This window comes from Odocoileus virginianus, chromosome 12 (assembly GCF_023699985.2).
Source record: "Odocoileus virginianus isolate 20LAN1187 ecotype Illinois chromosome 12, Ovbor_1.2, whole genome shotgun sequence".
In the NCBI taxonomy this organism is placed as follows: domain Eukaryota; kingdom Metazoa; phylum Chordata; class Mammalia; order Artiodactyla; family Cervidae; genus Odocoileus; species Odocoileus virginianus.
The window spans coordinates 54972880-54987125 of NC_069685.1; the positions used below are offsets into that span (position 1 = coordinate 54972880).

Here is a 14246-nt window from a genome sequence, read left to right on the forward strand (position 1 = left end):
TACCACGGGGGTGGGTTCTTTGGAGTTTTCTTGGTTTTGTTGTACTCAGTAATAGCTTTGACTCATTTGGGGACCCTTTGCCATTTATTTGAGGTCACGGAGGAGTAAAGTATCTGCACGTAAAATTGGACTACAGAAGTTGTGGGAATGGTGTGTCGGTATTGTCCAGATGACATCTCTGCCCTGGAGAGTTGTGATCGGGCGACTCGGGCGTCTAGGCCACGGGGAACTCAAAGGTAAGAAATTCCTGAAGCAAAGGAAAGGAAGAGGGCTGAGCTAACATCATTAAGTAGGCTGAGGGAGAAAAGAGTAAAGTTGGTAGTAAGAGTAGATACAGCAGGTTATATTTTCTGCTTGTTTTAAATGTACAGGGTAAACTTGTAGTTTTTAGACTTTTTATTAGCAACAGAATCATTTACAAAGAAAATTTTAAATATTGAACCTAGTAGAAAAATAATTCTTTATATTAATCTGTAAAAGTGACACTTAGTAAATTAGAATTTCTAACCTTTGTATATTGAGTCAGTGAGAACAAGTCGGTTTTTTTTTTTTTTTAAACAAGTTCAACCTGGAAAATTTTATATCAGATTATGGATGATAGTAAACGTCATATTCAGCCTTTACTTGCATTTGCTTGTTTGTTTTTGGTGGTTGATGGTGAGGTGATTATATTGTTTTAGTGGCATGATAGCAAGATAATCCTTGTTGACGAGGACAAGTAGTTGCAAATTATAAACACTGTTCCAAAACTACCACTGTCTGATAGTCTACAGTCTGGAAATTTAAGAGAACAGATTTTTTTTTTTTTTTAAGTTGAATCCCCCAACTTATATTCCTTATAAGAAATACAACAAAGGACTAAAAGTAAGTAACAGTGTAACGCCACTGACCACTGGCAGCTGTCTTGCCTGACGTTGAGCCCAGCTCATTCTTTATCCTTGTGGAGCTACTTGTCCAGTTTTACATAAGCAATTTGAACAGGCCTAGATTTTTCTTTTTAAGCCTGTCAATGACATATTTATAGAAAATCCAGTATATGCATATAGATGTGAATTTTTTCTAAGGTGTGTGCAAAAGCAAGCATGTGTCACAAATTAGCCTGGTAGTTTTGCATGTTTCAAGTGTATATTAGGGCAGAGTTGGCAAACTTTCTTTGTAAAGGGCCAGACAGTAAATATTTTGGACTGTGCAGGCTAGCTGGTCACTGTTGAGCAACCCCGCTGTTGTACTGTGCTGCCACATTAGCCACAGACAGTACCCCCTGGAGAGGGCATGGCTCTGTTCCCAGAAGACCTTGCTGACACCAGGTGGTGGGCACGACATGGCCTGCGGACCGAAGTTTGCAGACCCTTGTGTTGGAGTGTGCATGGTATTTCTTTACATGAAATTTATATCAGGTGTTTGGGGAAACCCTGAAATAAAACCCCTGATATGGATATAACTTGTCTTGTAGGGGTTAATTATTAGGGTTTAACAGCAGTTTATACAAATATATAATATGTATTAAGTGTTTGCTTAGGAATCTTCTTATACACAGAATTTTTTAAATAAAATCATACTCTGGACCAATAGAAAAATATCATCCTTTTCATTTTTAAAAGAATATTATACTTATAATGAATCTCTATCAGTAGCCTGGAGGTCTGTTCATTAGGGGATTCATCATTTCATTTCTGTCAGAATTCCTATCTTCTCTCCTAGTATACCTTTTAGTCAATCTTATTTCTTAAAGGCTTTAAGCTACTCTTAACCCTTGGGAAAAGTTAGAATATAATAGCAAAGAAGTAGAGGGGATAAAAGTATAGCCTAGCAGTCTAATCATTTGGTGTTTTGGAAAATTATTAGAGCTGTTGCCCTCCCTTGTATGATTTTTTAGAAGGGACACAAGTGTGACCAAGGGCTCCATCAAAAGACTGAGAGAAAACATACCTTCAAGGAATAAACACAGAAAACAGCCTAGTGACAGGACATGAGTTTCTTCCTTTGGGGAACCGAGCTCTGCACCACCTTGCATTTCTGTGGGGCAGTAGCAGATACAGGTCCACAGATTTCAGTTTTGTGAATCTCCATTCTTAATCACCATAGTGTTTGTGATAAAAAATAATCATACTGGCTTTTCTTTCTTATTTGGTTTTTAAATACTGAATTCACATCTCTTGGGTTTTTCTGTGGTTTTTTAAACATATGCCCTCCTCCATGTTCCTTGACCCTGTTTATTTTAGCCACTTCGGTTCACTGTTCATTGGGAATGTGAAACGTGAAAGTTTTGGGGGGGTTTTAAACTGCTTTTTAAGGGAGAGCAGGCATGTGGCGGTGGGGAGGTGGCGTGGCGTTGCCTCTGGGATGTGACAGTGTGTGGGCTTCCTGTGTGTCCAGGGTCTGAATAAAGGGAGGACCGAGTGCCCTTCAATTCCCAGAGTAACATTACCCTCCGCAGTTCTGTGAGGAGATATCCTGCCTTTGTTTGGAGGCAAGAAACAAACAGAAAATGTGTGCCACCTTTTTAATCTGAACAACTAATGTGGCATTATCTGGAGCACGTTACTTGCACCCATTGCTTCCCAGCTGTTTGAGGCATGCCAGGAAAGGGTCCCCTTGTTTCTTCCGCTGCTTGCCTTTGATGAAACAACCAACCTAACTTAAGCAGTAAACAAAACTGAGGTTCACCCCCAACTCTGCTTTCTCCTGAAGAAAAGTATCTATGAGGGTGTGAAAGAACCAGGCCTGGAGGAGGAGAAAGGACAGAATAGACTGGCATCCCCAATAGAAAGTATATCCACTGCCCTCCGTCTGCCTGGGTCTGTGTGGGCCTCCACGTTACCTCAGTCTCCATAATGGTAGGCCTTTGTTCCCTTGTTAATGAAGTGTAATCGAGGTCAAGTAACATTTTCTTTGTAGCAAGGAGGGGAACCTGTATAAAGACATATTCCCTTTAGGGCCCAATCCTGGAAATTCAATTATCAGGCAGAACTGATAAAACACAAAACTCACATCAGTATGCATTTCGAAGACTGTGTGAGACTGTGTTATTTGATTCCAGATTGGAGTATCCTCCTCGGAGAATGTTCACTACAGACAATCAGTAAGCGGCTCAAGGACGTGTGCCGGATGTGTGGAATCTCTGCCGCAGACTCGCCTTCTATCCTTAGTGCCTGCCTGGTTGCCATGGAGCCCCAGGGCTCCTTTGTAGTGATGCCAGGTAACTCTTGTCAGTTTTCTTAATTAGGTATCAGAGTACGTCAGTCCATTTATTCTGAAGTTCACACACAAATATAGACTGTATCTTTATAATCTTTATGAAAAACGGTTGTACTCAAGGCTCAAAAGTGGAAACTGTTTGGTCCCTTCCAAGGGAGTGGTTTGTGACTTTATTATCTGTTAACCATCACTCGGGAGAGAGCCTGAGTCCTGAGTGTGATCGAGAGCTCTTAGAGTCATGGCGAATTATTTGCCTGAGCCCAATCTGTTGGGCAGGTTACATCATTTCTTTGTGGTCTTACCTCAAGATGTTGGCTTTGATGATTGAATGAGATGATATGAGTAAAGAATTTTTGGTTGACTCGGTCCAGTTTATCTTAACTTGCCTAATGTGAAATCTGGCTTGGGTTATCATAGGTAAATGCTCTAGTCAGCTTCTTGAAATTATTTAAACAAATGCACTCAACTTTAAATGTGTATCCATCATGGCTCTTGTGTCAGACTCATATCAGTTCAGTCCAGGTCCTCTTAAAATGTATTTCTGGGGCTGTTCACTGCTACACAAAAGGAATTAATACCTTTTCCCCACCTTTTAAGATGCTGTCACAATGGGCTCTGTTTTTGGTCGAAGTACTGCACTGAACATGCAGTCATCTCAGCTTAACACCCCTCAAGATGCTTCGTGTACACACATCTTGGTGTTCCCAACGTCGTCAACCATCCAGGTGGCTCCAGCCAACTATCCCAATGAAGACGGGTTTAGCCCCAACAATGGTGAGTGGACCCAGCGCAGCTCGGCCCCTTCACCAAAATGCCGTGCTGCAGCGAGGGGTCACCGGGCTGCGGCAGGTTCTCCTGTGTTGTATGAACAGCTTATAGAACATGAGGGAACTAAAGGGCTTAGAATCTTTTTGGTTTTGAGGATTTCATTTATACTATTGCCGAGGCCATATAAACACTTTCCTCTCTTGGGTAATTAACTTTCTCCTGTTTTTCATTAAATGAAAGGCAAAAAGTATCTGTTTGGTTGTGTCCTGTACATGGGTGTCACTCTTTCAATAAATATTTCTTAGCTGGTTTGAAATGAGTGAAGACTACTGGGCAGTAGTAAGATAGCACCTGCCATTTGCTGATCATTTGAAATCTAATTTGCTCTGAAACAACTCCTTAGTTGATGATTCTTAATAGATATTCTTGGTTTGAATAGCATTCGTTAAGAAATGAGTATAAACTGTAAAATGCTCAATATTATGCAGCCACTTGCAGTTTTTTTTTGAGGAACTTTTTGCAGCATTTGCTCCCGTGAAAATGGGGAGGGTAAAAGGATATCATCCTTCATGTGTGTACACAGATAAGAAGTGTAGTATGATCATGGTGTAATAATACAGAAACAGAAGCAGCAAAAATGGTCGTGGTGACTGGGTTTCCCCTTTTATACTTTCCAAGTTTTCAGCTATGTGTGTACCTTACTTATATGATACAGGAGAGGATTTCATAGGGAAAACAGTGTCTTTGCTGTTTTGCTGATCTGCTGGTGTAAGAGGCCTCCAGTTTCAGGCCAAGTTCACACCTATTAGCATGCATTAATTCAGCCCTAAGTGTTTTTAGTTGCTAATTGGATGCATAGATGGAGTCTGCTGTTTTCTTGGATGGCGTCAGTTTTAACTTTGTTTAATAATTAAATTGCTTCTTTAGCTGTTTTGCCATCTTTTTATGTGCCTTTGGAGGCTGGAGTTTTAAGTTCTTTATTTCTCCATTCTGTTAATACTTCACACTAGGAGATCACTGGAGAGTGGACACAATGAAAGGCTTATTTGCAGCACCTTGAACCCAATGGGCACACATTAAGTCTAAGTGGTTAACAATACATATCTAGAACAGTCCTAGGCCAACAAACCATGTTTTGCTTTAAGTTGGGGCTGTGGATGAGCTTTTTAATTTTTGTGTTTTTCTCTCTCCCCTCTAGATGACATGTTTGTTGACCTTCCATTCCCAGATGATATGGACAATGATATTGGCATATTAATGACTGGGAATCTCCATTCCTCTCCCAACTCCTCCCCAGTCCCCTCCCCAGGCTCTCCTTCTGGAATCGGCGTGGGCTCTCACTTTCAGCACAGCCGGGTAAGCATGACTTGGGAAACTTGGCATGTTTAAACCCACCACAGCCTTGAGGGAAGGCCTCGAGAGTGCTGACCTCCTCCGTTACTACATCCACCTTTCCTCCCAGTGGTCCTGATACAAGTGAAGTCAGTGTGGCTCTGTTGTTCCATTTTGAACAAAGGCAGGAATTCTAAAGAAATGTATTATCATTCCTGATGACTGTGTTTAATCAGAAGAATAGTCCATTACAGTCGTAAGAGTTTTATGCAGTTGTCTTCTGAGCAAAAATTAATTTTGGTTGCTTGCCGTTTCCCAGTTAATTGTAATATTTTTGCCAAGACAGCAGCTTTTCAGAGACTAGTTCAATAATCCTGCTTATTCAACATGCAGAGTAACTGTGTTAACTGAAGACACACTATTGATGGTTGTTCGGAAAGAGGCCTCCCTTGTCTTGGTCTGTCTTTTGCCACCTTTTTTAGGCAGTCCGACCTCCTCTGTAGCCAGCCTGCAGGAATGGGAAGAGCACACAGGAGGCTGATTTTGGAGACATGTCCACGTTAATGCCAGAATATTAAGGGACAAAACAGAGCTTACAACTAGTTTCATCTTTAAATATTCTACAGATGTTAGAGGTGAACTAGCAGAAGACTGAAGCATTAAAGGTTCTGCCATAAAGCTAGGTGATACATACCTTATTCTGGTATAACACTTAAAATACTAAGAGATTGATGGGTTAGACACAGAAAAATAGCTGTCTAGTATCTTAAACTGGACAAGTAAAAGCAACCTGTTTACCCTCATTTAGACATAAAGATGTTCTTGGAGGACTTAGGTTTCTGGCGGGTGGGACTTTTATTGCCAGCCCTGAGTTTGCTGAAGGACCATCAAGAGAAAAGAAGATGGAAGACTTTAGTTACAGAGCAGATGAGACCAAGGAACGGCAACTCAGTAGTCTGCCTTCATGTTACTGCCTGCCCCCCTAATTTTCCCTTCTGGAGGAAGAGATTGTAAGTGTCTTGACTTCCTCCTCAAGCATTTGCCAGTTAATACAATTTATTGGTTCACTGGAGACTGTTGTGACGGGGACCAAGAACACAACTTCTACATTGAGTGGTTTTAATTTAGGATTACTGTGAATTCTAGAGGCAACTAGCACTGCAGCTAGCAATGTGCGCCCTGGAGCTTGATAAACATAGCTCTGAGTTACAGCTCGCTAGCTTTTTGTTACCTTGGACAAATTTACTTTTTTCAGCCTTAGTTACCTTATCTGTGAAATGGAAATACGAGCAACTACCTTGCAGTACTGGTTGTTATAATTCCGCCTTTCCATTAACAAAGAATTGGTAATTGAAGTATATGATGTCGGTTTGTGAGAAGCAGAGGTGTGCTGGCTGTCTCCCTTGGTTGGTGCCTCAAGCTATTGAATGTCACACTTCAAACAGTTCTGTGCTGAGGCTGGTCAGGTGGCCTTTTCCACTCCTGAACGCCTGCAGCCAGGTGACTCTGACAGGCTTTCAGCATTTTCTCCTTCTGCACCATTAAACATTCTTTGATATTCAGTTAAGACATTACAACAGGAGAAAGCATTCAAAGTTGCAGTTAGTTTTTCTTAAGCAACTCAGAATTGCTACAACTTGGTGCAGTAGTTCAGGGTTGTTTGTTTCTTCAAAACAGAAGTCTTTTGAGAACAAATGGATTACTTATTGCTTGCATAAAAGGTTCACTTTCAACTCTCCAAGCTAGCTAAAAGAGGCAAAGATGAGGAAAATGTCAATTGCAAAAAAAAAAAAAGCCCAATAAGGCTCTCAGAAAAATCTCTTATTCCTGGGATTGCTATAAATTGAAACAAGAGTTCTTCAGGAGCAGACCGCCGGCTGCTGGCAGGTCAGAGACCCATGAAGTGTTATGACCTTGTTGACAGTGGACAGTCAGGTGCACGCGTGTGTTTCTGGGTGGTTGCAGGGGGAAAGAGCACCTTCAGCTGTCAGAGTCCACTCCTTCCATTTTTAGTTTGTAAAATCTGCTCCGTGGCATTATTAGATAACATTCTGCAGAAAAGGAAGCAGAGAAAATAAGTCTGTATTTCCTTGGCTGATGTTAGCTATATATATATCTCATCAGATATCTGTGTGTGTGGCAAAGACAATGCCTCCCCTGCCGCCCTTTCTTGGTCCGTTGATTTGTGTGTGAGGTGCTGCCAGGAAGGGGATTAGTCACTATAGTGTGCATGGTGAACTGATAAAAAGTTTGGTGACGGTGTCAGAGGGGACAAACTTCTGGTTATAAAAGAAGTGTCCGCAGATGTAATAATGCATAGTTAATACCATATTGTAGGGACTTCCCTGGTGGTCCATTGGTCAAGAATCCACTTGCCATACAGGGGCACAGAGTCCATCCCTGGTCCAGGAGGACATGCCGCGGGACCTCTTGACCTGTGCTCCACAGCCCACGCGCCGCAACAAAGACCCAGCACAAACAAAAATAATTTTAAAACAGCATATTGTATGTCTGATAGTTGCTATGAGTAGATTTTTTTTTAAAGTTCTCATCAAAAGAAAAAACATTCCGCTTCGTACATAGTGGATGTTCACTAGCCTTATTGTGAATATTTCCCACAATTAGAATCATGTTGTACACCTGAAACTAGTATTACATGTCAATTATATAGATTTATTTTGAAAAAATGATTTTACAGAAAGCTTTCTTTGGTGATAAATGCTGATCATGCTTTGGGACTTTGTCTTTCAGAGCCAGGGTGAGCGTCTTCTTTCTAGGGAAGCGCCTGAGGAGCTGAAACAGCAGCCTCTGGCCCTTGGGTATTTCGTGTCAACCGCCAAAGCCGAGAATCTCCCCCAGTGGTTTTGGTCATCATGTCCCCAGGCTCAGAACCAGTGTCCCCTCTTCCTAAAGGTTGGTTTGGTGTCATGTTTGAAGTTTTGGGGGGGATGAATGACTTAACGCTCAAAATTTGGTGAGAATTTGTCGCATTTGTTCCCTGATTCTCTCATGTCTACTTGAAGTCTGAGGATGTTTTCTTACAGCTGGATGCAGAGAGTAGAATTTAGGAGAGGAACTTAGAGTAGGGCAGGAGAGTAAGCTAAAAATCTTATGTTTATGCATGCCCCTTCCTGTATATTTCTTGGAAATTTTTACTCCAAATTAAAGTTAAAAGCAAAAGATCTCTCACTTCAGTTTGGGTGAAAGAACCTAGAAGAAATCTATAGATGGGCAAAAATGCAGGTGTTGAACATCATACTCTATTGGCAGGACTGTGGCATTCCGCTTCTGATGCAGAAGTCCCACCACAGAGGGATCCATGTGATACACACACATACACCTGGATGGTTAAAAACAATTTTCTTCTCCTGATGACTTTAACACAGTATTATGAAATCAAAGAATTTATGTTAAAAATCCATAATCTTTACCTTCAGTTAATCTTTTCCTCTCTAAAAAATACTCATTTTTATGCTCTGTTTATTGAAAAGACTTAGAGATGATAGCTTAGTAGCAATGAGTACCTTTCTTGACACATGTATGATTTCTCAATACCACTTATCATTCAAAAGAATGAGAATTCTTTGAGGAATGACTGATTCCAGGACTAAAGTAAGAAATTCATGATGTCCCGAGACATCTTGTCATGCCTAAAAGCATGGAAGTTACCAAAGATTATTAAGAGTCTTTTCAAAGAACCCTATAGCCAACTTGAAGGGGTTCCCATTGCCCAGGGATTTTGGTCATCAGAATGAACAGTGATGGCAACAGATTGCTAAAAGTCTATGGGTTCATAGTTGTGCTGGAAAACATTTAAAATAAGTCACCTTTTGAAGGAGAATTAAGCATTTATGTTGCCTCTGTCTTAAATACTATTATTTCAAAATTAATAAAGTAAAACTATGTTAAAACCCTAGCTAAAGATTGATGGGGAACTGGAGTCAATGCAGGGGAATCGGGCCTCATCTCGAGTTGATTTGGGGTACATGGAGCTCCTTCGCGTTGCTGGGGTGACCTCAGGGTCCCTCTAGACTTGTGACAGTGTTCTTGGGGACTGTCTCGAGATCCATCAAGCAAGTCGAGGCTCCTTACATGTTTGAATGGGGATCACGGAATTGCTCTGCATGCAATGCAGGGGAATCGGGCCTCATCTCGCTTCGAGGGGGAAGTCTCATGGTTTTTCTCGAGTTACGGCGGGGATGGCCCTTCAAAACTCGTGTTTGTTCAGCGACGTCAGGACTCCTGTCTAGTTACGAGGGACACCTCAGGAATCTCTTCGAGGCTTGGCAGGGCAAAAGGGACGCTTCTCGAGGTGAGGCGGGAGACGCAGGGTTCCTTTCCAGTAGCCACAGAAATATTGGGATTCCTCTCAATGTTCAAGAGAAGTCAGGCATCGTCACCTTTTGAAGCAGTGAACTCTGCGTGCCTCTCGAGGTGTCAAAGGGATGTGAGGCATTCCGTCGAAATGAGGCGGGGACCTAGGGCTTTCTCTAGGGACTCCACAGGGGATTCAGACATCCCTTCATCTTGTGAGATGAAAGACGAGCCTGTATTCAAGCCACTGCAAGGAAATCCGGCCTCCTTTCGAGTCAGGGCTTCTCGGTGTATATTCCACTTGAGGCAGCAAACTCAAACTCATGGGTCCCTCCCACATACCTATTGCTGAGAGAAGCCTCCTCTTGAGGTAACATGCTGGTACCTGCTGAACCCAGGGCTCTGTCATACTGCTGCAGGTGGGATAGCACGGGCCTTTGGCCATGACTCTGGAAGGGCAGCACACCAGTGACGGAGCATGGAGGTCAGGAGTGAGGACCACAGTGACACCCTCAGCCACCCAGAGAGTGGGCCTTCTGCATATTAAAACCTGTAGGGGGACACTATTTAATTATTTGTAGGGCATTTGCAAAGCTAGCTTTTTCCCCACTCTATTCTAGGATATAGTTATTTGGAATCACCTTGGGGTTACTGAGCAGCTTGAATTCAGGGACTTATAGAAACCCTGACTCCTAAGGACTTTAGACAGTATCTGCTGCTGGCAGACGTAGGCTTCCTTCCCAAGTTGATTAGGCTTGAACGGTAACATTCTCTTGTTCTTTTACCAGGCTTCGCTGCATCACCACATTTCTGTAGCACAGACGGACGAACTTCTCCCCGCCAGGAATTCTCAGCGGGTTCCGCATCCTCTTGACTCCAAAACCACGTCTGATGTTTTAAGGTAGATTCAGACCTAGGCGACATAGCAGTACAGTTTAAAATTATATGCTTTAATGAAAAACACCTTGGAAAAACAAGAGTAAAATGTGGTGTTTGTGGAAGAGATGTTACCTTTAGTGCAGTGGAGCGCTCTTGGATTAGCCAGTGAGAAGCCACATCCGTCCAACACGTGCCTCGGACAGGCAGTGCCGCAAACGCCATCACACTGGCAGCTGCGAGCACCACTGCTGTCACTTCCTGTTCCCAGGACGCAGTCATGGTGATGACAGTAGATCAGGACTAGGTGTGGACAGGTAGAAAACCACGTCTAGAGCTTAAAGCACTTGACATTGAACACATTTTCTACCCTCCCTGACATAGATTATGTAAATAAAGTTAAGTAAAACAAATTCCATGGTTGGGATTCTCTTGCACTTTAGCAAGCTATAAACTATAAACATGCTTCATATACCTTGAGAAGATATGCATGCTTTTTCTAATGTTTTCTAATTCTTAAATGATTTGAAAATTATAATTAAAACAAGAACCTAATCTGCATGATTTTGGCTTCCAGAGCCTCTAGAGCAACACTGTCCAATAGAAGTATAATGTGAGTCACATAATTACCATCTTAATGTGGCTACTAGAAAAATTTTGAAATTAATTTTAGTAACATATAAAAATATGATAGTGATATCATTTAAATAGTATCATTTGAATGGTAATCAATGTAAAAATAGTCATGAGCTATTTTCTGTGCTTTTTAAAATATTCAGTCCCTGAAATCCCTGTGCCTGTTCTCTGCATATAGCATATCTGAGTTGATGGGGGGCAGTGGCTGCCATATTGGACAGTGCAGGTCTAGAAGGAAGGGAAGACGGGACAGGAGCTCCAGGCAAGGGCCTGGGACCACTTACAGAATGAGGTCAGGCCTTCCTGCCGACGTCTGGCTCATCAGATCTTTTGGACCAGCCTCTTTTCTGTTGTGCTGGGCGCCCTAACCTGTGTGTTCTCCCTGGCAGGTTTGTTTTGGAGCAGTACAACGCTCTGTCGTGGCTCACGTGCAATCCGGCCACCCAGGACCGTACCTCCTGCCTTCCCGTCCACTTTGTGGTGCTCACTCAGTTGTACAATGCCATCATGAATATACTCTAATTGGAAAAGCACTTGTTCTCTCTGGCTCAGTTCCTTCTCCCTGCAACCTCAGTCCAAGGAACCTACGACACTCTGCAAATACCCCACTTTCTCCTCTGGAGACCACTCTGCACAGTCCCGCACTGTGATTCCTTCTCAGCAGGCACATGTCATTTCTGCGGTGTTCAGTACCAGAGTGACTCACTGACACTTCTCTCACGGACCTGGAAACTTCCACGAGCAGTGACTTTCAGCCAGTGTTACAGTGTGTGTGGCCCCAAACCACTGGGCCACAGGAAGTTAATTTCTGTTGGTTTTTAAGAGGGAAATAGAAGAGACGGTGTCCTTTTGCACAAGAGTCTGTTTTCAGTCTCTGTTTAACATGGGCAGTGTGGCCCTCTGATGAAACCCTCCAGTTCCTGGTGTGTGGCCTGTGGGTTACCTGAACTCCATAATCTGGGACTTTTGAAAATAAGAACCAGCTCAAGTACATGATTTCATCATAGGGTTTCTATCTCCCTAGTGCTCCCATCTAGACTGGCGTGAGTGCTTTGGTTGACTTTATACCTGTGTGTAGATACAAGAGGTCTGGAGACATCTTCATTTTGTTTATTTATTTTAGGTTGTTCTGTCATGTGACTTTTTTTTTTTTTTTTTTTTAAATTTGTGAGGACCAGGTACAGTAGCTAAAACCCAACTCAGATCCACCATAGGATTCTTTGACTACATACCTCTGTCCTAGAAGCCGGAAAAGGAGTGAATAGAAATTGGGAAGGATCATGCCTACAAAGTAATAATATATTCAGAACCACCCAGCAGTAGGTTTTGTTGAGAACAAACTGGGTAAACATTCTGCCATGCTCCTTATTAAAAGTGGCCAGCATTTCATGAAGGACAACATTTTTATATAGAAGGCAGCCAAGCTCCACCCAGAGCCATGGAGGCAAGTACCTTCATTAGTTTTATATAGTCACAGTGGAAATATATTTTCTAGTGAATTCTTACTGAAAGCCAGGTCTCTCCTCTCATTAGATCAAAAGGGACTCATGTACATATCACAATAAAAAGTGTTTGTTCATAACATCAGTTATAAATATGGTGAATTTTTCTGGACCATAGGAATATTATTTCAAAGAAATATTACAACTTAACCATTAAATTAGTACTTGAAGTTGAGCCTTTGTGGTGGAACTTTTAAAAAAAAAAAAAACCCATGCCTTTTTAAAACATTAAGGCTAACTTAAGTATTTTACAACTCCTCATTCCAGGCCCTGAGCGGGTTGTCTTGAAGACTCCGCCCCTACCCCTACCTTGCTGTGCGTCTCTGTCTGAGGGCAGTGGGTGTGGGCTTCCTCCCGTGAGCAACTCTGGTCAGGCTGCAGAGTTCTGGTCATCTGTAGAGAGAATCATGCAGATTTTAAAAGTTCTTCCAAGAAACTTCCATATTCTGGTTATTAACAAAAAAAGAAAAAAATGTAATAATTGATGATTTTGTAAAAGTATTTTTCTTGAAATAATCTAACGTTTAAAAACATTAAAAAAAATTGTGTGGTGGGAATGTGAAAGCAGAGAAATCACTTGTAAATGGATAATTTTGTTCTCTGTACCACCAAATGAGGGGGAGGGGTTGACTTTCGCAATGTATAGGTTAAAAAAATCTGATATATCAAACCATTTGTATCTAATGTGTACAGTGTAAAATTGACTTTAAAAATATTGCAGTGCTATTTTTTCTTAATCAGAAAGGAAAAATTCTCAAGGCCTTTTGAAGAGCATAAGATGATGAAGATTGTAAACTTGTATAAAATTATCTTGGTGAGAAGACAAATTGTAAAGTAGATATTTGTAATCTTTTACCACTTTGGGGTTGCTTTTTTTCCCAGAATTCATCAGAACTTTGAATTTTTTTTTTTTTTTAATGGGCTGTTTTTAATGCAGGGGCTTTTCTTCCCTAGAAACCCAATTCTCAGCAAAAAAAGAAAAAAAAAACACAAAAAACTAAAAAAACCCCTACAAAAACTTTAAAAAAAAAAGGCAGCAAAGGGTAGTTTTCATCTGGTGTCTTTTATTTAAGTTTTTTAAGTTAAGAAAAAGCTGGTGACATATTTATACGTTTTTGTGCAAAAATAAATGAATGGCAATAGATTTTAAAAAAATCTTATTATGTACTTCTGTGTGAAAAAGTCTGTATAATATTTCCCTTAAATATGCATTATTTTACTTGTGAGTTTTTTACTGAATTAATCTGAAATGTACAAGCCCTGGATTTGCTACAGAGTGAGAACTTATTTTATTTTTTTTCTTATTTTTAATTTTGGAAATTCTGCAGAAATCAGAACTCTTACCTTGGTTTGAACTAAAGAGGGGACATGGGGAGGGGAGAGGGGTGGGTTTGTCCAGCATGCTTGTATGTATATTTCAGAACCTTTTTTAAATGTAAAAGCTGTACATTTCTGGGAAGTTCTGAATTTCTTTTGTTTCCTTTTTTCCTTCAAGCATTTTGCAGTGAGCTTCTTTTATATATAGCAAACAATTTGAAAGAATACAAAAATATGTGAAGTTCATTTAAAAAAACTACAGTATAGCGCTGGTACAGTACACTAAAAGACTTTGATAAAAAG

The 14246-nt window shown here is 41.2% G+C and overlaps 1 protein-coding gene and 1 long non-coding RNA gene across 5 annotated transcripts in view; one reads left to right on the forward strand and one right to left on the reverse strand.

Annotated features, from left to right (window-relative positions):
* MED13L (mediator complex subunit 13L) overlaps window positions 1-11657 on the forward strand; it is a 281837-nt gene extending 270180 nt beyond the window's left edge. The window contains 7 exon segments of the mRNA XM_070475321.1: window positions 94-236; window positions 3041-3199; window positions 3796-3972; window positions 5165-5322; window positions 8050-8211; window positions 10401-10513; window positions 11514-11657. Coding sequence (XP_070331422.1) covers window positions 94-236; window positions 3041-3199; window positions 3796-3972; window positions 5165-5322; window positions 8050-8211; window positions 10401-10513; window positions 11514-11646 — 1045 coding nt within the window. The 3' untranslated portion in view covers window positions 11647-11657.
* Window positions 157-13020, reverse strand: LOC139037793 (uncharacterized). Of its 4 annotated transcripts, XR_011490691.1 has the most exons (7): window positions 12936-13020; window positions 10624-10791; window positions 9955-10525; window positions 6596-7349; window positions 2992-5806; window positions 2822-2911; window positions 157-247 (listed from the first exon to the last, which is right to left on the reverse strand). It is a non-coding gene; the product is annotated as an uncharacterized lncRNA (long non-coding RNA). The 4 variants fall into 4 exon arrangements; XR_011490694.1 differs by lacking the exon at window positions 2822-2911 and having other exon boundaries at window positions 164-247; window positions 5396-5806; XR_011490693.1 differs by lacking the exon at window positions 2822-2911 and having other exon boundaries at window positions 164-247; window positions 5362-5806.
* Between the last annotated feature and the right edge of the window lie 1226 nt (window positions 13021-14246).